Source organism: Schistocerca cancellata, chromosome 8 (assembly GCF_023864275.1).
Source record: "Schistocerca cancellata isolate TAMUIC-IGC-003103 chromosome 8, iqSchCanc2.1, whole genome shotgun sequence".
Lineage (NCBI taxonomy): Eukaryota > Metazoa > Arthropoda > Insecta > Orthoptera > Acrididae > Schistocerca > Schistocerca cancellata.
The window spans coordinates 132,820,627-132,845,333 of NC_064633.1; the positions used below are offsets into that span (position 1 = coordinate 132,820,627).

General features: G+C 45.3%; 1 protein-coding gene and 1 non-coding gene across 2 annotated transcripts in view; both read left to right on the top strand.

Annotated features, from left to right (window-relative positions):
- LOC126095425 (sterile alpha motif domain-containing protein 1-like) overlaps positions 1–24,707 on the top strand; it is a 75,371-nt gene that overhangs the window by 37,525 nt on the left and 13,139 nt on the right. The window contains exons 4-5 of the mRNA XM_049910221.1: positions 17,017–17,082; positions 17,173–17,343. Coding sequence (XP_049766178.1) covers positions 17,017–17,082; positions 17,173–17,343 — 237 coding nt within the window. The remainder of the gene's footprint in view (positions 1–17,016; positions 17,083–17,172; positions 17,344–24,707) is intronic.
- On the top strand, positions 15,476–15,552 carry Trnat-cgu (transfer RNA threonine (anticodon CGU)). The gene has a single exon. It is a non-coding gene; the product is annotated as a tRNA-Thr (tRNA).

Below are 24,707 nucleotides of genomic sequence, written 5' to 3' on the forward strand. Positions count from 1 at the left end.
ACACCCAGCGACAGTATGATGGCCGTTCGCAACACTTCCCAAAAAACACAACACGGAACACTCACTGTAAATCACTCACTGTAGAACACTCACTGTAGAACACTGCACGAAAGTGGCGGCACAAAGATGACAGTCCCGAGCCAAAGGCAGATGGGGGGGGGGGGGGGACCTGGAGCTGGGGGAAGAACAAGGAGGGAGGAAGGAAAAAACGAAAAAGGGGGGGAACCAAGGAGGGAGAGGACTAATAAAGGGGGAGAAGGGCAGACACGAGAGGGAATGAAAGGAGGCAGAGGAGGGAAATGTAAAAGGACTCAGGGGAGAGAAGGGGGCAAAGAGAGGGAGAGAGGGGAGGTGGGGAAGAAAGAGGATGGAAGGGGGGCAGAGGGAGCCCAGGAAAAGGACAGAGGAAAGGAGGGGTAGTGAGGATCAGAGTTGATAGGAGGGATAAATGGAGGGAGAGAGGGCATCATCCAGGAGGGGGAGTTGATGGAAGCCACCTTGGGAAAGGAGATGTAGGGTGTAGAGATGGAGGGTAGGGGGGACACAACAGTGGAGACGGGGCAGGGGGCGGGGATGGGAGAGGAGAGGAGCAACCAGGCGGTGAGGGGGTTCAAGGCGGCGGGAGGTGTAGAGGATGCGGATATGTTCGAGGAATAGGAGTAGATGGGGGAGAGGAATGAGATCATAGAGGATCCGCGTGGGGGACGGGAGGTGTATACGGAAGGCGAGGCAGAGTGCAAGACGCTCAAGGATCTGGAGGGACTTATAGAATTTGGGGGGGGGGGGGCAGATATCCAGGCTGGACTGGCATAACAGAGGATGGGACGGATTAAGGATTTGTAGGTGTGGAGGATTGTAGAGGGGTGCAACCCCCACGTCTGGCCAGAGAGGAGTTTGAGGAGTCGGAGGCGGTTGTGGGCTTTGGATTCGATGGAGCGGATATGAGGGATCCAGTTTCTGGTTATGGGATCATGGCAAGGGTATCGTGTATGCAGAGTCCGTTCCAGATACTCAGGCACTGGAACAGAGTATTTATTCTGCCTCTGTCTAATTGCAGCCTGACCGATTTTAACTTGTGAGACTACGGAGCGTACACGCTTGCGTTGAGGCGCATGGAAACCATTTTCAACACATACTGTAACTATGGCTGCATGGTACAGCGCGTATTAGACCGCAGACTCTGTAACAATGTATGACTGAATAAATGGTCACTAGGATGGAAACTGTATTTCCGGAGATAAGTTCTTTACTTTATAGTTCCTATTCTCTCGTCGATTAATCCCTAGAGTATATACACGGTGGAAAAAAATCTCAAAGACGTGCACTTCATTCACCATTCAGTGCTCGCATTTCATGTTTCTAATCCCAGCATTCTGGTACTCGGTAAAATAATAATTCAGGTAATATTAATAATTTCTATGGGTTGCCTGATTTATTTGACGATTTTTACAGCTTGTGTCACACTGATCTGTGAGAGGAGCTCGGCGGTAGAAATTTTCTTTTTTTATGGGCGAGGGCAGCAGTCTTCCTAGCAACCATGATGGCTTCTCGTTTCCCATCCCTTTTCTGATCGCCAGGGTAGCACGTGGTGTCGTTTGAACATTCAGTAGTGACCAAAGTTTCTCCTGTTCTCAGTTCCCCAAGCTGACTTACCAACCTTGTAACCGCCATTTCTGCTCGATTTTAACGTCCCGAGATCGCCTCCCTGTGAGATTCCGGCCCTCTGATTGGCCAGTTTTGGTGCGCGCCTGTTTTTCGCCGGTAGGCGCCAACCGCCTTCCGCGGGTGGACAGTGGACAAAGGGGCAGTAGGTCAGTTCTAGCGTGACCGTGCCGGAGACCGGAGGTGCCGCTTCCAGGAGATGAAGTTCAGTAAGCATGAGCGCCGACGTGAACTGTTGATTCGCGCCCTGCGGCCCAGAGGGAACCTGATAGGTCATTGTGAATAGTTTCGCGTCTTGCGGATTTTATTGCTTTAGTACGGGAGGCTACCTAGCGATTCACGCTCAGTTGCGTATTCTTAGTCTTTGGCTAATTCCTGGTGGTCGCCGTTGCACGCCTGCAACCCCTTCGTTTACTAAATGGGATTCTATTTGGTAATACGGCGATCGTTACTAAAATTTCTTTCCTCCTGCTATCGTGACGTGTTATGAACGTACGTTAGGGCAGGCTGCTGAACACGAATCTTTCTCCCCCCCCCACCCCTATTTGGTTGTATTATTGTTCGATTTTCAACTGTTTAATAAATGAGTCCGTAAATCTTACATTCTCTCTCTTTCCTTACGTGAACTCACCCCTGGTGTAACAGAATAATGCGGAACTATAACGGTTGCTATAAGGTCGCTCAGGTCTCGCGCCACTAACGGTAGTATAAATTCAATATCGCGCGCCTGGCACGACCATTGCACTCATGGCCCCGATAACAGTAGTAATCACGTTCAACTACTCCCCATTGGTGAACTGGGAAGTGTTCACGGCTCAGTGTGAGTACGTGACCACAAAATCCACTTGATGTGGTGGAAGGAGTGGCCTCTGCTTTGCCTTGCTGGTTTAGACAAAAAATATCAAAAATCACAGCCCTTACAGCAAGGAATAGTATCTTGCAAGATAAACAAAAAAACGAGCCACCGCTTTTATAAATCATTCTGTATATACTCCCCAATTCTTAATTTTTCCTCAGTGAGTTTGATTCGTTCATTTTGCTGCTCCCACCTTTTTGATGAATGGCTGGGCTCTGAGCACTATGCGACTTAACTTCTGAGGTCATAAGTCGCCTAGAACTTAGAACTAATTAAACCTAACTAACCTAAGGACATCACACACATCCATGCCCGAGGCAGGATTCGAACCTGCGACCGTAGCGGTCGCTCGGCTCCAGACTGTAGTGCCTAGAACCGCTCGGCCACTCCGGCCGGCTTTTGATGAATGATTTGCAGTGATATTACCTAAGCAAACATATATCTGGCTAATAACGTGAACTGATAGGGCAACCTGTTGTCAGGTGCAGCAGGCTGAATGGGTCCCATGAAGGTTGCCAGGCTTGTGGAAACCCACGCTGGCCTGCTTTACCCACTATCCTTCAGTACACAGGTACTTTGGTGTCACCGGCCGCTGCGGCCGTGCGGTTCCTGGCGCTTCAGTCCGGAAGTGTGCTGCTGCAACGGTCGCAAGTTCGAATCCTGCCTCGAGCATGGATGTGTGTGATGTCCTTAGGTTAGTTAGGTTTAAGTACTTCTAAGTCTAGGGGACTGATGATCTCAGATGTTAAGTCCCATAGTGCTCAGAGCCATTTGAACCATTTGAACTCTGGCGTCTCCGTTGTGGCAAGTTGAGCTGCTTTAATGGCTGCTTCGGTCATGGGGGCATGCAGGCTAAAGGAGAACTTTTGCACCTCTGCCATTAACATGCTAGCCACATAAAGTCGACAGATTCTGCGGCTGACCATACCTTTTATCAGCAACAAATCCAACGCGACTCGTAAGTCCTCAGGTAGAACGAACAACACCCTAACGCAGGTGATACGGTGGTAAGTGGAAACAATCTTACTCTCATTTACACGCACACACAGCCATAATCTTCAAACCCATGTTCACAGACATCCTGCTAAGTGAAATATCGATAATGGTGGTTCAAATGACTCTAAGCACTATGGGATTTAAAATCTGAGGTCATCAGTCCCTAGACTTATTACTTAAACCTAACTAACCTAAGGACATCACACACAGCCATGCCCGAGGCAGGATTCGAACCTGCGACCGTAGCAGCAGCGCGTTTCCAGACGTTGATAATGGTAAACGCACTCTTTGACTTTATGCTATGCAAATTCAGATGTTGTTAAAGTTGAGAGACTTTGTTATTATTATAGTTCTTTTATTAACTGTATGACACTTCACATTCTCAAATCTTCGGATAAATGAAATCTGTTGGATTTTATACGTGTGATGTACTGAGTACTAATGAAGTCAAATTACTATGATAATATTAAAACATTAAAGATCAGTGACAGACTGAAACCCTGTGACAATCAGCAGCAGAATATATCATAGGAAATGCATCACACAGTGCTGTTTTGTAAATTCGAATTTATTTCGACTGGTTCCTGTCGCTGAGCATAATCCAGGGAACAACTTTCACTTGTCGTACCTCACGCAATATGAAGCTAATATTCTTGTTAGAATTATTGAGCACAACGGAATAACATAGCGTCACAACGATATAATGTGGTCCATTCAGTGAAAAAAGACGATCTTTCTTCCTGAATGATGGCCAAAAATTGAAACCGATTGGAATAAACACGAATTTGCAATACAGCACAGTGACACGCATTTTGGGCGAATTTGACCAAGGCCGCGCAGACGTAGGGAAGAGATTTCGCAACGATGAGGTCGCCCGAACAGCTGTTCTCGTATTGCTCTGTAGCCAAGGAGCAGATTTCTATGGCCGACGAGTTGAACGACTCGTAGAACGTTCTGACAGTTGTTTATAGTCTTCACAATAGTCACGTATCTCTGACACTTTCAAGTGTAATGCAGCATTCAGTAGAAGTTAGTTGGCCTGCCATTATAATGTGTATCTTACTTCCTGAATCCAATCCTACAGCTGCATGCGTACTCTGCAAACCACTGCGAAGTGCATGGAAGAGGGTACTTAGCATTGCACTACATGCTAGAGTTTCTTCCCGTTGCAATAGCGAAAGGATTGCGGAAGACCGACAGCTTAAATGCCTCTTATCTCCACGGTCTCTACGGGAGAAATACACAGGGGATTCAAGAATATTGCTAGAGCTTCCAGTTATTACAAGGTTATTCAAAATGATATAGACACTTTCAAGCGCTTATTAACATTTTTTATACGATTATATGTTCGGAAACAGCAACTAAAGAAGTGTTTTGTCCCATGTTAATAAATGTTCCATGTGTGAACCTTAAGTTATACCCCAGAGGTCCATTGCATAGTCCAACTCATCGCACAATCGACTGAAGTGTCCGCAGTTATGCCAGTCATAGCTGCCCTGACATGTCCTCGCAAGTCAGAGATGTTGCGGTGGAGGGGTGAAAACTGTCTCTGATGTAACACTACAGGTGAAAATCACACAATGTCAGGTCCAGAGAAGGTGTGGGCTGTTGTGGATTGGCAAGACAGCCAACCCACTATGAGGAAGCCGAAAGGCACGCGTTTAAGCTCACGCAGGCTGGCGTGAGGTATGTTTTACAGCATCAATAGTAACTAGTAATGGCGCCTTGCTAGGTCGTAGCAAATGACGTAGCTGAAGGCTATGCTAACTATCGTCTCGGCAAATGAGAGCGTAATTTGTCAGTGAACCATCGCTAGCAAAGTCGGCTGTACAACTGGGGCGAGTGCTAGGAAGTCTCTCTAGACCTGCCGTGTGGCGGCGCTCGGTCTGCAATCACTGATAGTGGCGACACGCGGGTCCGACGTATACTAACGGACCGCGGCCGATTTAAAGGCTACCACCTAGCAAGTGTGGTGTCTGGTGGTGACACCACATGGGCCATCCTTATGCATGACCGATACATCATTGTAGTAGCTCCGTATCCAAGAACTCACTAACAACATTGTGCAAGTGCAGTTCTCGCAATTACGACACGAACAACTACAAAAAAAGGAATTATTTTTTAAAAGCTATATATTTTCAAATTGTTTGCAGAACAACCTTATCCCCTTCAAAATACTCCCCATTGCAATCAATAAGTTTGTCCCACTGATGCTTCCTCTGTTCGAAACATTTTTTGCAGTCATCTTTAGAAATGACTGACAGTCAAATCGGTGTCCTTTCATGTTCGTTTTTATACTTGAAAATAAGAAAACCTCGCACGGAGCCAGGCCAGGCGAGTGACGTGCGTTGTGCAGCGGAATCATGCCATTTTTAGCCAAAAACTGTCTAATGGAGATGGCTGTGTGTGCACATGCGTTGTCGTAGTGGAAGAACATGTCTCCTGTCTGCCACAAATCAGGTCTTTTTTGACGAACACTATTGGGCAATCTTCTTAAAGCTTCCAAATAGTAGATTTGATTGGCGGACTGACCTGGGGGAACAAACTCTGAGTGAACTACGTCCTTGGCATTAAAAAAGGAAATCAGCATTGTTTTGATGTTTGATTTGGCTTGACGACATTTTTTTTGGACAGAGTGACGATGACGTCTTCCACTGGCTTCGCTGTTGCTTTGTTTCTGGCTCGTAACCATAGCACCACGACTCATCATCAGCAGTCACCTCTCAAGGAAAATCTGGGTCAGTGTCAAGCTGTTGTTTCAAAGCGCGACATGTTTCAGCACGAGCTTGCTTTTGACTGTCAGTCAGAACCCAAGGAACAAACTTAGCAGCAACCCTTTTCATTCTTCCGTTAAAATTCGCTGAACCGAGCTGCAAGATGACCCACTAATCTCTGACAGTTGATCATTTATCTGTTGACGGTCTGCGAGCACGAGATCTAGATTTTTTTCAATATTTTCGCGGATTCGGGCAGTTGCTGGAGTCCAGAACGAGGTTCATCATCAATCGATTTGTCGCCATTTTTAAATCAAGCAAAACACTCGTACACATTAGTTTTTCCCCATAGTATCATCTTGGTAAGTTGTTTTCAACATCAAAACAATTTCAGCAGCATTTGTACCGAGTAGAAAACAAAATTTCACAGCTGCAGATTGTTCACTTAAACTTACCATCGTAAAAAACGAAAGAAGAGCAAAACAGCGCTAGCAAAAACAATCACTGAAGATGAAAAGAACAATCCAGTTCGACAACAAAGGCGGCACTAAACTGGCAATAAGTTGCACTATACACGCCTAGTGGGAGATATGCGTACTGCACAAGCTCCACCCACGGCAATGTTATTCATGTTTTTTTTTTTTTTTTTTCGTGGGTACCCTCTCATGTTCAAAGTGCCTTCTCCATTGGTCTGGCATAGATGTTGCTGGAGATAAATGTAGCAAAGGAAAAAACTTCTTGAGTTGCTGTTTGCACATATATAATCATATAATACTTTTCTTCCTTCAACTTCACCCCGAGAAGATAGAGAAGATTCAAAGAAGAGCGGCGCGTTTCGTCACAGGGTTATTTGGTAACCGTGATAGCGTTACGGAGATGTTTAACAAACTCAAGTGGCAGACTCTGCAAGAGAGGCGCTCTGCATCGCGGTGTAGCTTGCTCGCCAGGTTTCGAGAGGGTGCGTTTCTGGATGAGGTATCGAATATATTGCTTCCCCCTACTTATACCTCCCGAGCAGATCACGAATGCAAAATTAGAGAGATTAGAGCGCGCACGGAGGCTTTCAGACAGTCGTCCTTCCCGCGAACCATACGCGACTGGAACAGGAAAGGGAGGTAATGACAGTGGCACGTAAAGTGCCCTCCGCCACACACCGTTGGGTGGCTTGCGGAGTATAAATGTAGATGTAGATGTAGATAGCTAAGTGGTCAGCGTGGCAGTCTGAAACGCCAAGGAGCCCAGGTTCGATTCCCGGCTGGGTCGGAGAGTTTCTCCGCTCAGGGACTACGTGTTGCGTTGTCCTCGTTATCATTTCATCATCATCAGTGGAAGACAAGGAGAAAAACCATCACTGGAATCACTTCCCTCATCCTGTGGACCTCTCTGACGAGGCTTCCAATGACAAGACCTGCCGTAAGGCAGAACACAAAAGTTGAGTTCTTCCTTCAAGAATCTGCAAATGCAGGTGTTTCAGCACCTTCGCCACGCTCTGTCGGGTATCTAACTCCTGAACCTTTACACTGCTCTACTGCTCTTCTTTGTGCCCATTGAATATCTCCTGGCAGTGCTATTTGCAACAGGTACCGCACACTTGAACAGTCTTCTAATATGAGGCGTAGACGTGATTTGTAAACAGCCTCCTTCGTAGGCTGACTACATTTTCCGCGTATCCTGCCTATGAAACGAAATCTGCCGCATGCTGAACCTATGTGACCGCTAAATTTCATATCCATAGAAATTGTTAGACTCAGGTATTTCTATGAATTTCATTGATGTCTCATGGATGTTGTAGTCATATACTGAGGTCACAAAAGTCATGGGATAGCGATTTGCACATATACAGTTGGCAGCAATGTCGTTTGCGCCAGGTATAAATGGGTAGTGCGTTTGCGCAGCTCTCATTTGTACTCAGGTGACACATGTGAAAATGTTTCTGACGTCGTTGTGGCCGTACCATGGGAATTAAGAGACTTTGATTGAGAATTGGTAGTTGCAGCTAGACGCATGGGACATTACATTTCGGAAATCTTTAGGGAATTCAGTATTCCGAGATCCATAGTGCCAAGAGTGTGTCGAGAATACGAAATTTCGGGCATTACCTTCACCACCGACAATGCAGTGACCGATAGCCTTAACTTAACGACCGAAAGCAGCAGAGTTTGCGTAGAGTTGTCAGTGCTGACAGACAAATAACAGAAAGTGAAATTACCGAAGAATTCAACGTGGGAAGTACGAGGTGCATTCAAGTTCTAAGGCCTCCGATTTTTTTTTTTCCGAACTGGAAAGAGATAGAAACATGCGCATTGTTTTAAAATGAGGCCGCGTTCATTGTCAATACGTTCCAGAGATGGCAACACCGTACGGCAGATGGAATTTTACCGCCAGCGGCGACAATGAGAACTGTTTTAAATACTTAAAATGGCGACGTTTTCCTTACTTGAACAGCGTGCAATCATTCGTTTTCTGAATTTGCGTGGTGTGAAACCAATTGAAATTCATCGACAGTTGAAGGAGACATGTGGTGATGGAGTTATGGATGTGTCGAAAGTGCGTTCGTGGGTGCGACAGTTTAATGGAGGCAGAACTTCGTGTGACAACAAACCGAAACAACCTCGGGCTCGCACAAGCCGGTCTGACGACATGATCGAGAAAGTGGAGAGAATTGTTTTGGGGGATCGCCGAATGACTGTTGAACAGATCGCCTCCAGAGTTGGAATATCTGTGGGTTCTGTGCACACAATCCTGCATGACGACCTGAAAATGCGAAAAGTGTCATCCAGGTGGGTGCTACGAATGCTGACGGACGACCACATGGCCGCCCGTGTGGCATGTTCCCAAGCAATGTTGACGCGCAACGACAGCATGAATGTGACTTTCTTTTCGTCGGTTGTGACAATGGATGAGACGTGGATGCCGTTTTTCAATCCAGAAACAAAGCGCCAGTCAGCTCAATGGAAGCAAACAGATTCAGCGCCACCAAAAAAATTTCGGGTAACCGCCAGTGCTGAAAAAATGATGGTGTCCATGTTCTGGGACAGCGAGGGCGTAATCCTTACCCATTTCGTTGCAAAGGGAACTACGGTAACAGGTGCATCCTACGAAATTGTTTTGAAGAACAAATTCCTTCCTGCACAGCAACAAAAACGTCCGGGAAGGGCTGCGCCTGTGCTGTTGCACCAAGACAACGCACCCGCACATCGAGCTAACGTTACGCAACAGTTTCTTCGTGATAACAACTTTGAAGTGATTCCTCATGCTCCCTACTCACCTGACCTGGCTCCTAGTGACTTTTGGCTTTTTCCAACAATGATAGACACTCTCCGTGGCCGCACATTCACCAGCCGTGCTGCTATTGCTTCAACGATTTTCCAGTGGTCAAAACAGACTCCTAAAGAAGCCTTCGCCGCTGCCATGGAATCATGGCGTCAGCGTTGTGAAAAATGTGTACGTCTGCAGGGCGATTACGTCGATACGTAACGCCAGTTTCATCGATTTCGGGTGAGTAGTTAATTAGAAAAAAAATCGGAGGCCTTAGAACTTGAATGCACCTCGTACAACGAATGTGGCAGTTAGGACAGCGCGGCGAAATTTGGTTTTAATGGTGTATGGCAGCAAACGAGTGATGGTAATGCCTTTACTAACAGTACGACATCGCCTGTAGCGCCTCTCCTGCGCCCGTGACCATACCAATTGGACCCTGGAGGAGTGGAAAACCGCGTCCTGTTCAGATGAGCGCCGATTTTAGTTGTCAACAAAACACTTTGCAAGCTGGTGGTGGCTCCATAATGGCCAGGGTTGTGTATACGTGGAATGGACTGTTGCCTCTGAATTTTCGGCTACTTGGAGACCATTTGCGGCCATGCACGGTCGTCATGTTTTAAAACAAAGACGTGATTTTATGGATGACAGTGCGCCGTGTCATCGGGCCGCTATTGTACGCGATAGGTTTAAAGAAGGTCCTGGACAGTTCGAGCAAGTGATTTTGCCACTCAGACGCGCCCAACGTGAATCCCATGTAACATCTATGGAACAAACTCGAGAGGTCAGTCAGTGCACAACATCCTGCACCAGTTAACACTTGCGCTGTTATGTACAGCTATACAGGGTGTTACAAAAAGGTACGGCCAAACTTTTAGGAAACATTCCTCACACACAAAGAAAGAAAATATGTTATGTGGACATGCGTCCGGAAACGCTTACTTTCCGTGTTAGAGCTAATTTTATTACTTCTCTTCAAATCACATTAATCATGGAATGGAAACACACAGCAACAGGACGTACCAGCGTGACTTCAAACATTTTGTTACAGGAAATGTTCAAAACGTCCTCCGTTAAAGAGGATACATGCATCCACCGTCCGTCGCATGGAATCCCTGATGTGCTGATGCAGCCCTGGAGAATGGCGTATTGTATCACAGCCGTCCACAATACGAGCACGAAGAGTCTCTACATTTGGTACCGGGGTTGCGTAGACAAGAACTGTCAAATGCCCCCATAATTGAAAGTCAAGAGGGTTGAGGTCAGGAGAGCGTGGAGGCCATGGAATTAGTCCGCCTCTACCAATCCATCGGTGACCGAATCTGTTGTTGAGAACCGTACGAACACTTCGACTGAAATGTGCAGGAGCTCCATCGTGCATGAAGCACATGTTGTGTCGTACTAGTAAAGGCACATGTTCTAGCAGCACAGGTAGAGTATCCAGTATGAAATCATGATAACGTGCTCCATTGAGCGTAGGTGGAAGAACAGAACGCACAATCAAGACATCACCAACAATGGCTGCCCAAACGTTCACAGAAAATCTGTGTTGATGACGTGATTGCACAATTGCGTGCGGATTCTAGTCAGCCCACACATGTTGATTGTGAAAATTTACAATTTGATCACGTTGGATTGAAGCCTCATCCGAAAAGAGAACATTTGCACTGAAATGAGGACTGACACATTGTTGGATGAACCATTCGCGGAAGTGTACCCTTGGAGGCCAATCAGCTGCTGATAGTGCCTGCACACGCTGTACATGGTACGGAAACAACTGGTTCTCCCGTAGCACTCTCCATACAGTGACGTGGTCAACGTTACCTTGTACAGCAGCAACTTCTCTGACGCTGGCATTAGGGTTATCGTCAACTGTACGAAGAATTGCCTCGTCCATTGCAGGTGTCCTCGTCGTTCTAGGTCTTCCCCAGTCGCGAGTCATAGGCTGGAATGTTCCGTGCTCCCTAAGACGCCGATCAATTGCTTCGAACGTCTTCCTGTCGGGACACCTTCGTTCTGGAAATCTGTCCAGATACAAACGTACCGCGCCACGGCTATTGCCCCGTGCTAATCCATACATCAAATGGGCATCTGCCAACTCCGCATTTGTAAACATTGCACTGACTGCAAAACCGCGTTCGTGATGAACACTAACCTGTTGATGCTACGTACTGATGTGCTTGATGCTAGTACTGTAGAGCAACGAGTCGCATGTCAACACAAGCACCGAAGTCATCATTACCTTCCTTCAATTGGGCCAACTGGCGGTGAATCGAGGAAGTACAGTGCATACTGAGGAAACTAAAATGAGCTCTAACATGGAAATTAAGCGTGTCCGGACACATGTCCACATAACATCTTTTCTTTATTTGTGTGTGAGGAATGTTCCCTGAAAGTTTGGCCGTACCTTTTTGTAACACCCTGTCACTTGTAGTGACTTGTTGAGCCTATACCACCTTGACCTGCTGCTCTACACCTAGCAAAAGGAGATCTGACACGGTATTAGAAGGTACCCCCCGTGACTTTTTTCACCTCAGTGAGGTATAGGGCTCCACTTAGCTTTGTGAAGTGCACAATTTTACACCTCTGTAAACTCAAAGCAAGTTGCCAGTCTTTGCACCAATTTGAAATCTTATCAAAATGTGGAGATTATTTGTCCATCATTTTTCGACAGTACTTTGTTGTCTTTATTACTAAACGGATAAAACGGTCACACAGTCCCAGTAACAGGTAGCCCATCTAATGTTTCCCAGGGCAAGGAAACTGAGTTTCAGTATTTCAGGTAAAACTGAGCGAGTTTAAAAATGTAATATGCTGTAATAATCTACTCAGTAAGAGCTGTTATCTTACGTTAAATGTTTAACGTAATAAGTCAACTATTAAACTTACAAACTGTGTATATTTCTTCAGGCAGCACATTATCCAAACTATATTCATCCAATACATGAGAATGACAGCACGGAACTACACTCCTGGAAATTGAAATAAGAACACCGTGAATTCATTGTCCCAGGAAGGGGAAACTTTATTGACACATTCCTGGGGTCAGATACATCACATGATCACACTGACAGAACCACAGGCACATAGACACAGGCAACAGAGCATGCACAATGTCGGCACTAGTACAGTGTATATCCACCTTTCGCAGCAATGCAGGCTGCTATTCTCCCATGGAGACGATCGTAGAGATGCTGGCTGTAGTCCTGTGGAACGGCTTGCCATGCCATTTCCACCTGGCGCCTCAGTTGGACCAGCGTTCGTGCTGGACGTGCAGACCGCGTGAGACGACGCTTCATCCAGTCCCAAACATGCTCAATGGGGGACAGATCCGGAGATCTTGCTGGCCAGGGTAGTTGATTTACACCTTCTAGAGCACGTTGGGTGGCACGGGATACATGCGGACGTGCATTGTCCTGTTGGAACAGCAAGTTCCCTTGCTGGTCTAGAAATGGTAGAACGATGGGTTCGATGACGGTTTGGATGTACCGTGCACTATTCAGTGTCCCCTCGACGATCACCAGTGGTGTACGGCCAGTGTAGGTGATCGCTCCCCACACCATGATGCCGGGTGTTGGCCCTGTGTGCCTGGGTCGTATGCAGTCCTGATTGTGGAGCTCACCTGCACGGCGCCAAACACGCATACGACCATCATTGGCACCATGGCAGAAGCGACTCTCATCGCTGAAGACGACACGTCTCCATTCGTCCCTCCATTCACGCCTGTCGCGACACCACTGGAGGCGGGCTGCACGATGTTGGGGCGTGAGCGGAAGACGGCCTAACGGTGTGCGGGACCGTAGCCCAGCTTCATGGAGACGGTTGCGAATGGTCCTCGCCGATACCCCAGGAGCAACAGTGTCCCTAATTTGCTGGGAAGTGGCGGTGCGGTCCCCTACGGCACTGCGTAGGATCCTACGGTCTTGGCGTGCATCCGTGCGTCGCTGCGGTCCGGTCCCAGGTCGACGGGCACGTGCACCTTCCGCCGACCACTGGCGACAACATCGATGTACTGTGGAGACCTCACGCCCCACGTGTTGAGCAATTCGGCGGTACGTCCACCCGGCCTCCCGCATGCCCACTAGACGCCCTCGCTCAAAGTCCGTCAACTGCACATACGGTTCACGTCCACGCTGTCGCGGCATGCTACCAGTGTTAAAGACTGCGATGGAGCTCCGTATGCCACGGCAAACTGGCTGACACTGACGGCGGCGGTGCACAAATGCTGCGCAGCTAGCGCCATTCGACGGCCAACACCGCGGTTCCTGGTGTGTCCGCTGTGCCGTGCGTGTGATCATTGCTTGTACAGCCCTCTCGCAGTGTCCGGAGCAAGTATGGTGGGTCTGACACACCGGTGTCAATGTGTTCTTTTTTCCATTTCCAGGAGTGTAATTCCAACAAACCACAGAATTTCATACCTTTTCGAGACTTTCTCTCGCTGATAGACCCTACAGAACCATAACAGAAAAAAAGTTTGTCTTGCTACATTTTCGTTGTTCATGCAGTAAAACTTCAGCAGCAGGTAAGGCTTTTTAATTTCTTACTTCTTCACTACCGTCTGTATTGGCAACACATTTTGCAGACAGTATCTCTACATTTAAAATATTAACTCATTTGTAAAGTAAGACGCTCAGTTATGAATGGGAGTCCGATTCCTTAAAGAGTCAGAGGTGGATGGCGATGATATACATACCCCTCGTTTAAATGATTATTGGGGTGGTCTCAGATCGATACACAAACAGAGCATGGGTTACATGATTCGCAGACGACGTACACCGCTTATTTCTCTTATGTTAACTGACGACTGCAACGAAAGAAGGGTATCCTAGCCATAACGTTAATATAAAAAAAATGCCTGATCATATACTCGTTTAAGTGATTATTGGGCTGGTCTCAGATTGTTCCCTCAAAGTACGACAGACAAACAGAGATTAGATTACATGATTCGCAGACGACGTACACCGCTATTTCCCTTATGTTAAATACGATTGCAACGAAAGAAGGGTATCCTAGCCATGACGTTAATAGAAAAAATGCCAGATCTTGTAAACAGCACACGCTGTATGGCGGGGCTATGTCTTTTAACAGCTGAAGAAAGAAAGTTAGTTTAGGTAAGCTCACAGGCTAAAAACCAACTTGTCGAAGATATCTCTCGCTGAAAAAAGACATTTTGATACATACCGTGAGCTCGAACTCAAAATTATTTAATTTCTAGACTGATATTCGGGCATATATCCCATCATCAGTGGTATCAGGTCCCCAGGACATAGACGTAAATGTATATACATCAATGACTGTAACATCAGAAAAATTTTTATTCATTACAGTTGAAATGTACAATTATTTACACAGCGTGTTTATCAGAGACATGTGTGTCAAGTATGAAATCTTTATGATATTTAAACTGACGTGGATCCAAAAACGTAGAACCGCATGGATATTTGAAATGCATTTATAATCATGTCTATGTAATCACCATAAGCTCCATTAAATTAAAAACCAGCTCTGCGTCTCGATCACAGTTTTGTTCCGCATGATACAGAGACTGTTTTTCTGCATAAAGTAGAATGGAAATCTGGCCCATTATAGAGTTGTGGTACTTTTCACTGAATTAACAGACGAGATCATAATAGGGAATGAATGGGAGTCGATCGTGTTTGAGCGAATGAGAGAGAGAGAGAGAGAGAGAGAGAGAGAGAGAGAGAGAGTTGCGCTCTACAATAACTACACCTTTGTAGTTTTAGTACAGAACATGAATGACACAGTTTTAATCTGCCAGGACGTTTCATATCATCGCACACTCCGCTGCAGAGTGAAAATCTCATTCTGTAAACATCCCCAAGGCTGTGGCTAAGCCATGTCTCCGCAATATCCTTTTCTTTCAAGAGTGCTAGTTCTGCAAGGTTCACAGGAGAGCTTCTGTAAAGTTTGGAAGGTAGGAGACGAGCTACTGGAAGAAATAGAGCTGTGAGGACGGGGCGTGAGTCGTGCTTGGGTAGCTCAGTTGGTAGAGCACTTGCCCGCGTAAGGCAAAGGTCCCGAGTTCGAGTCTCGGTCCGGCACGCAGTTTTAAATCTGCAAGTGAGTTTCATGAATGAAATAGTAAATGGTAGCATCACCATTAGTATTGGGAGCATTGGCTGGGAAACAAACAAATATGAATGTGTGTGAGAGAAACTGGGAGCCGAAGATATTTCTTTGTTTGTTTTGCACATAATTAGATTTGCACATCGTTCATTGTGCATTTTATATCCTTATAAAACATAATTGCATTTTATAAATAGTAAAAATTTGTCGATCGCGTAATTTCAATTACTTGTGATGCAAGCACAGTTTACATGCGCAAACATAAATAAATCTATATTTTTTACTCAATAGAACACTCTCCGTTTTGAGCAAAGGTAAGTGTTTCCTGTTTCTCATTATTGATAGTGCAAAATTTGTTTATGACTAAGAGTAACATGTTTTATATAAGCTCGAAGAAGTATTGAAGTGGTGTTTGATATGTTTATATGACAATGAAGTCTTCTTGGGTTATCAGCCGAGTCAAGGCATCGTTGTGCGACAACGTTTCAACAAGTTTCCTACATGTCGTCTTCTGTCGAAGATGTCTTCTTCGCCTGAAGATGACAAGTAGGAAACTTGTTGAAACGCTGTAGCAGAAAGATGCCTTGACTCGGCTTATAACCCAAGAAGACTTCATCATCGAGCTTCGCCGAGAAATTCTAAATTCTATGTTTCTGATGTGGATTTTCAACTTCTCGCGTCGTATTGAATAGTCCATTAAATTTCGGGCATGCAACGGTGCAAATAAAATTTTCTCCACTGATATTTCGGATGCGTATCGTCCGACCATCCTCAGAGTGAGTCACTCAGGATGGCTGGACGATACGCATCCGAAATATCAGTGGAGGAAATTTTATTTGCGCCGCTGCATGCCCGAAATGTAATGGACTCTATGTTTCTGTTTTGTATTTTTTTTTTACTTTATCTTTTTCTTGACTAAATTGCATCATCTAGCGCTTTATATTAAATTTATGCTTTTTTTATGTTTATTACAACATTCCTCTTTTTCACATTACAAATTAACAGCTTTGGAAAAAAATATAAATGAAATTTTAACAATTTCAATTTTGGCATAAATACGGTATTTTTAAATGAGAGACAGGAGGATAACCATGTAGAAAAAAATCGTTCTATACGTTACACCCTTTAAATTTCCACATTTAGTTTCTGGGAGGTTCACCGCATCCGATTTCGACAGGGATTTAGTTAAGACACTGATCACGCATACGAAAAAAGCGATCGAAATAACATAACGCCCAGTAGGTATGCAACACACCTTACGTACAAGTAACGCTCTTCACTGATCGAGCTACTAGGAACTGTACCGTAGTCTACACTTACTTACGATGGTCTACGGTAGTTTTGCAGCTGTAAGAGAGAACGTTGTGTTGGTGCTGGTTGTATGTTCAGCTGCGAGACGGCGTGGGGTGAGCGGACGCTGACGGTGGTGGTGGTGGTGCGCAGGCAGGCGGCCAGGGCTCTGCCGGCGCCAAGGAGGAAGCGCTGTGCGGCGGCGGCGGCGACGACAAGGCGGCGGGCGTGGCGTCGGCCGCGGCGGGGGCGGGCGCGGGGGCGGCGGCGGGGGCGGTGCCGGGCGCCGGCGCGCTGGGGGCGGCGCAGCAGCGGCCCGCCTCCGTGGGGCTGGTCAAGCACACAAAGCACTGCTCGGCCTTCAGCGTGCCGCAGCCGCAGCCGCAGGCCCAGCTGCAGAGGGCGTCGCCGCCCTGCCCCGCCAGGCACTCGCGGCGCGGGCCGCACTACCTGCTGCACAACCTGGCGCGCATCTACAAGGTGCGTGCCGCTCCGCTCACACTTGCTGCAGCAACGTACGAAACTAGGTCACACACCACTGCCTGCTGTATTTACGCTCGATATCTTCCGGGAGATGTGGCTGAATAGGCGGAATTCGTCTTCCTAGGTTTGTGAAAGGCATTTTACACTGCACTACATCGTCCACTAATAACCAAACTGACAACATGTGAAATATCGTCACAGGTATGCGACTGGCTTCACAAATGGTTTATACACTACTGGCCATTAAAATTGCTACACCAAGAACAAACGCAGATGATAAACGGGTATTCATTGGACAAATATATTATACTACAACTGACATGTGATTACATTTTCACGCAATTTGGGTGCATAGATCCTGAGAAATCAGTACCCAGAACAAACACCTCTGGCCGTAATAACGGTCTTGATACGCCTGGACATTGAGTCAAACAGAGCTTGGATGGCGTGTACAGGCACAGCTGCCCATGCAGCTTCAACACGATACCACAGTTAATCAAGAGTAGTGACTGGCGTATTGTGAGGAGCCAGTTGCTCGGCCACCATTGACCAGGCGTTTTCAGTTGGTGAGAGATCTGGAGAATGTGCTGGCCAGGGCAGCAGTCGAACATTTTCTGTATCCAGAAAGGCCCGTAGAGGACCTGAAATATGCGTTCGTGCATTATTCTGCTGAATTGTAGGGTTTCGCAGGGATCGTATGAAGGGTAGAGCCACGGGTCGTAACACATCTGAAATGTAGCGTCCACTGTTCAAAGTGCCGTCAATGTGAACAAGAGGTGACCGAGACGTGTAACCAATGGCACCCCATACCATCAATCCGGGTGATACGCCAGTATGGCAATGACGAATACACGCTTCCAATGTGCGTTCACCGCGATGTCGCCAAACACGGATGCGATCACAATGATGCTGTAAACAGAACCTGGATTCATCCGAAAAAATGACGTTTTGCCATTCGTGCACCCAGGTTCGTCGTTGAGTACACCATCGCAGGCTCTCCTGTCTGTGAAGCAGCGTCGATGGTAACCGCAGCCATGGTCTCCGAGCTGATAGTCCACGCTGCTGCAAACGTCGTCGAACTGTTCTGCAGATGGTTGTTGTCTTGCAAACGTCCCCATCTGTCGACTTATGGATTGAGACGTGGCTGCACGATCCGTTACAGCCATGCGGATAAGATGCCTGTCATCTCGACTGCTAGTGATACGAGGCCGTTGGGATCCAGCACGGCGTTTCGTATTACCATCCTGAAACCACCAATTCCATATTGTGCTAACATTAATTCGATTTCGAGCAACGCGATCAGCAATGTCGCGTTAGATAAACCGCAATCGCGATAGGCTACAATCCGACCTTTATCAAAGTCGGAAACGTGATGGTACGCATTTCTCCTCCTTACACGAGGCATCACAACAACGTTTCACCAGGCAACGCCGGTCAACTGCTGTTTGTGTATGAGAAATCGGTTGGAAACTTTTCTCATGTCAGCACGTTGTAGGTGTCGCCGCCGGCGCCAACCTTGTGTGAATGCTCTGATAAGCTAATCATTTGCATATCACAGCATCTTCTTCCTGTCGGTTCAATTTTGCGTCTGTAGCACGTCATCTTCGTGGTGTAGCCATTTTAATGTCCCGTAATATATATTTCCGGATTTGCAGCCGAATCATCGCTTTTCTTACCCCATTTTTGGCCAAATGCCATCGATTTTACCAAGAGAGCCTTAGAGGCTCCATAAATCTTCTTCTTCCTCTTCATTAGATGCATTAGTTAGCTGCTGCGGTACTCCATCTCACCTACGGCCTTACGTTCTTCTTCCAGTGTATTTACCAGAGACAATTAATAATTACCGAGACAATCTGATGTAGGAAAAATAAACTGTCCACTTTTACAAATTGAGAATTTGACTATACTGAAGCAGATACATCTATACGTAAACAGGCAGAATACGGCGCTTATGTAAGACAACAAGTGTCTGGCACAGTTATTAGATCGGTCACTGCTGCTACAAGAATTAAGTGAGTCTTAACGTGGTGCGCTGGAACACAGAAGATGGAATTTACCCGTACGACCATTTCACGAGTATACCATGAGTATCAGGAATCCGGTAAAACATCAAATCTCTGACATCACTGTGGCCGGAAAAAGATCTTGCTAGAAAGGGACGAACGATGACTGAGGAGAATCGTTCAACGTCACAGAATGCAACTCTTCCACAAATTGCTGCAGATTTCAATGCTGGGTCATCAAGAAGTGTCAGCGTGCGAACCACTGAACGAAACATCATCGATATGGGCCTTCGAAGGCCGACTCGTGTACCTTTGATGACTGCACGACAGAAAGATCTACACCTCACCTGGGTCCGTCAACACCGGCATTGGATTGTTGATGACTGGAGACACGTTGCCTGGTCGGACGGGTCTCGTTTCAAATTGTATCGAGCGGATGGACGTTTACGGTTATGGAGACAACCTCATGAATCCATGGATCCTGCAAGCCAGCAGGGGACTGTTGAAGCTGGTGGCGGGCTCTGTAATGGTGAGGGGCGTGTGCAGTTGGTGTGATATGGGACTCCTGATACGTCTATATACCACTATGACGTGTGCCACGTACGTAAGCATCCTGTCTGATCATCTGCATCCATTCAGCCATTGTGTATTCCGGCGTACTTCGGCAATTCCAGCTGGACAATTCGACACCCCACACGTGTAGACTTGCTACAGAATGGCTCCAGGAACACTGTTATGAATTTAAACACTTCCTCTGGCCAACAAACTCCCCAGACATTATCATTATTGAGCATATTGGCGTGACTTGCAACGTGCTGTTCAGAAGAGATCTCCACCGCCTCGTGCTCCTACTTATTTTTGGACAGTCCTGCAGATTCATGGTGTGCAGTTCTCTCCAGCACTACTCCAGACATTAGTCAAGTCCATGCTACCTCGTTTTGCAGCACTTCTGCGTGTTCGCAGGGACCCTGCACGATATTAGGCAGGGGTACCAGTTTCTTTGGCTCCAGTGTAGTTCTCAACACAATCCCCACCAACATTAATGCACTTGTGCTAGCGATGAACTAGTTTTTTTATACCTGTATACCTGATGCAGAGACGTCATCTCTTATTGTTTGAGCCATTTTCCACACCTTTTTTGGCTTTCTCGCTGTTGCCGAACTTTATTTTGCTGAATGCCGGCTTTAGTGGACCACACAAATGAAAATTCAAATGAGCCCCGTCTGGAAGGGAAGATAAGGCAGTATCTTCGTATCTTCCAACCCATTTCTCAATGGTTTCTTTAGTCAGCAGGGCAGTGGAGAGCGAGTCTGTCGTGTAGCAATATCACGCCTTTTTCTTTGAGATCCACGACGTTTTTCTCTCACTGCCGGTTTTCCTTTTCCATATGTTGAACTATAATACGTTGGTATCCACGAATAATGTCGCTAGTGTGGATTTGAAACAGAGTTTATAGCCGACCAGCTAGGAAGTTGCTCATCAGTCATTGAGGTTCGATAGATTTTGTACTGGTGTACCAACTTATAAAAATTTTTCCAGTTCATAATACTTTCACCATACTGGAAAATATTTCAAGAAAATATTTAGGCAGGTTTTTCACCTTCTTAACTCAAAGATGGAAACTTCAGGTGGACACAGCAAGATTAAATGCAATATTGAGGTTATAAAGGAAACAATTTTTGTTCGTCAGCTGTTCACCGCTCATCCCAGTGATGCCAACCTAATTTCATAAAAGTACAAAGTGCTCTTACTAAGTGTTTCATCTCTACATATATTTGCGTCCTCAATTATTCAATGGTCCTCGTGTAACTGGACACCTTTACCGGAAATCTTTCGCCACCCATAAAGTCTACACGTTCCTTCCATTTTCTTATGTTTTCTTTTATATTGCTTGTTTGGTTTATATGTTCATAAATCCTCCCTTTTATCACAATTTATTTTACGATTTTCTCTTGTACTTATTTCCACTTTTGGCAGAAACCTCATTTCTTGAACCTGCATTCTATTTTCTTAGTGTCTCGTTGTCACCCACGCTTCACTTCTGTAAGTAAGCAATTTTACTGCTATGCTTATGCAAAAGTTCAGCTGGATTCCTTTACTGATTTTATTCTATAATTTTTTTCAGTCTTCCACATATGGAAGTATATATTGTACGACATTAAAGAATTTGAAGAGATGGAAGTTTTTCCAGCAGTAACACAGTATATCATTCAGGGACGCAGTAAATGTACTAGCAGTACTCAGTCTTACTTCGAAAACAAGACAGATTACGGGGATACGACATGAACAGGAAATAGGCTCCACGAAAATTTGAATAATAGAATCCAGCACCGCTAAAGTGTACTGCGAATGTTGTACAGAAATGAAAGTATACGTGGCAGTCAAATGAAAACGAGACAGATGAAAAAAGTAAGTAAACTATTATTTCAAAACTAGTCTCCATAACTATTAATGTAATGCATTGAGCCTACTGTGAGACAATACAGTCGATGCCTTCAAGGAAAAATGTTTGCTGTAGCGTACGGAAAATTTGTTGTATCCACCCCGTGCACTTTTTTGTCCGAAGCAAATCGACGGTCATGAATGTCTTTCTTCAGGTCACCAAAAATATGGAAATCGCTTGGGGAGGGACCGGGACTGTACAGAGGATGTGTAAGGGCTTCCCAGCAAAATTTCTGCAGAGGAGTCGAAACAACTTGGGAGCACGTGGGCCCGCTCACATGCGTGCCCCAAGCACGCATAATAGATCCGCTAATGTTATCAATATACCGAGAAGAATTAACAGATACGTTTAGCAGCGCTATCAGACTGTTCGGAAACGTTGCTACGGGAGAGTACCGCCGTTGGGAAAAGCAGAAAGATTTTGTCAAAATGAGTGGAAGCTCTCATTAAATGGGAATTGATGCGATAGAATGTCTATAACAAAGAGAAAAAACCCGATAGTTTCAGATTACAAAATTGGAAACCAAGCTCTGCAGTACGTCTCTTCGATTACATTATATTCCCTGGTCCAGTTCTTTATTCCTCGTATCTGCTAGTAATGCCTAACATACGTCTCTCCATTTCTGATTGAAAAACATTTTTTTTATAAAAGTCTTGGCATTATTTTCACATTAAAATTCCATCTTTAATAACCATACTCAAAACTGGGAGTACACACTGATTACAACCTTTACTTTTTTATCTTGTTTTTAAAATATTATGTAAGTTACCAAAATCGGAAGTGTATTTCTGTCTTCTGTCCGTTTCTTACGCTGCGCACTCAATCGATGTCTTTAGCAGCCTAAAAAATGTAAAGTCGTGAGCTCGTTCCATGCTGAATCTATAAATTCGACCAGTTTGCTTACCGGTATGTCAGCTTCATATTATTTGCAACCGTTTTTAATGCCACTTCAAGACTACTTACAATCTTTCGCACCTAAATTCCTCCAAGCCTTGTTGTAGTTGATCTGCAGTAGAGGCACTGCATCATTGCCGTCAGCCAAACAAAGGTAGATCAGACATATGCCATTAACGCATACACTATATTCGTTTTCCAGTTCAAGGATCTGAAAACGTTCACCACGACCTCAAGAATAGGTTTCTTTTATGTGGAGCGCCACTGACTGGTTAGTCTTTAAATTCTAAATTTTTCGTTCTCCACATACGTCGAATAAATACATTCTCTCTCTAGGACTTTAGGACTTCTAGCACAAATTTTTTTGAAACCGAGTGAAATGTATTCTTTTTCAATATGTACGAATCCCCGACAAAGTGCTAATTGATACTCATTGCTCCATTGTGATAACTATATCCATTGTGCTATATACACTTCTAAAGTCAGCTTGTTCCCCTGCCCCACTTGTATGCAGTGATGTGCGATTTCTAATAATTTTAGTGAATGTCTCGTACGTTCCAGAGAGAATATTGATGATTATGTAGTTTTTCATTTGTCTGTCTCCCATCGTGTGAACTAGAGAAGTTACAGCATTTTTCCAGATTTTTTCGCCTAGAACAAATGTTCTGTAGACAGTTTTCCAAGAACCTGTTGTATTAATTATTCCCCCTTTACACAGTTTTAAATATTTCTATTGAAGCGCCATAATATCTAGGTGACTTTCCTTTCAATGTGTAGCGGATTGCTTTATACACCACATCGACCTGCACATCCGGAATGTCGATGTTTTCAGCATCAACGATTTGTGTTTCTGGTTCACTTCTTGAACTACACAAAATTTAACAAAGTCCTCGCTGTTGTTAATTTTTGTGTCATCTGTCGTTATAATCAATTATCTGGTGCCTCCCGAGTACAAGTTTGTGTTACTTCTTCTTTATGCTATTATTGTTTTCGGCTATTTCTCATATCCATGTTTCTACCTTCTCACATCTTCTACAAGCTGTTACGGATGAACGTTTAAAATCTCACCGTACCCTTGTCGGAGAATGTTACACAAGTGCTTTTACACATGAGACTTTGGCGCGTAAAAGTGGGGTAAAATTTGAAATGAGACATGTAAAAAATATTCTTGTTATCAGTGTTGTATTGCGAAACCGTCGAATGGTCAATGGCATGTCAGATGTATACGCCGTGTTCGGCGAATATTTACTATTTACACGATATACAACAGAGAATTGCCAGAGCATGTGCTTTGATAAGTGCCGGTGTGATAAGAAATACGGCTCAATCCATGATAAGAAGATTGCAGCACTGCAGTGACACCAATGGTCATCACTTCGAACACCTTCTGTAAATGGACGTTCATGCCACCTTTGTGACGTTCGTTGACCTTCAAAGACCTTACTGTTACACATCATTGGATTCGTCTCGATAGCCGCTATCAGAAAATAAGTACCAAACTATAGCATCCCATTAAAAAAAAAAACAAAGTTGACCTTCATATATCTGAAGCGACCCACCTTAGCAACAAAAAACGAACGGCATATTATGGCCCTCGTTGTCCCATGCAACGTTTGTCCCACAAACGTTTCAGCTCCTACCATACTTACGGAGTTGTTCTTGGTGGCTATAGTTAGTGACTCACCCGATTTCTTTAAAACTTCTCACTGTGCCTGTCAGCTCAAATGGCGATTAGTGCTGTGTGGGTGACGTACCGGTGGAAGTCGTTACCATCAGTTTCGACACTCTGTAGTTTCGAGATTTCAATGTATGGATTCCTATCCTCAGTTCCTCCCCTAACACTCTGCATCTGCATCTACGTGACTACTCCGCAGTTTACACCTAAGTGCTTGTCAGGGAGTTCATAAGACCACTTTCGTATTATTTCTCGACTGTTCCTCTCTTGAACAGCATGTGAGAAAAACAGTTAAATCTATCCGTGCGAATATATTATTACGATAGTCTTTTCTCCTTATGTAGTG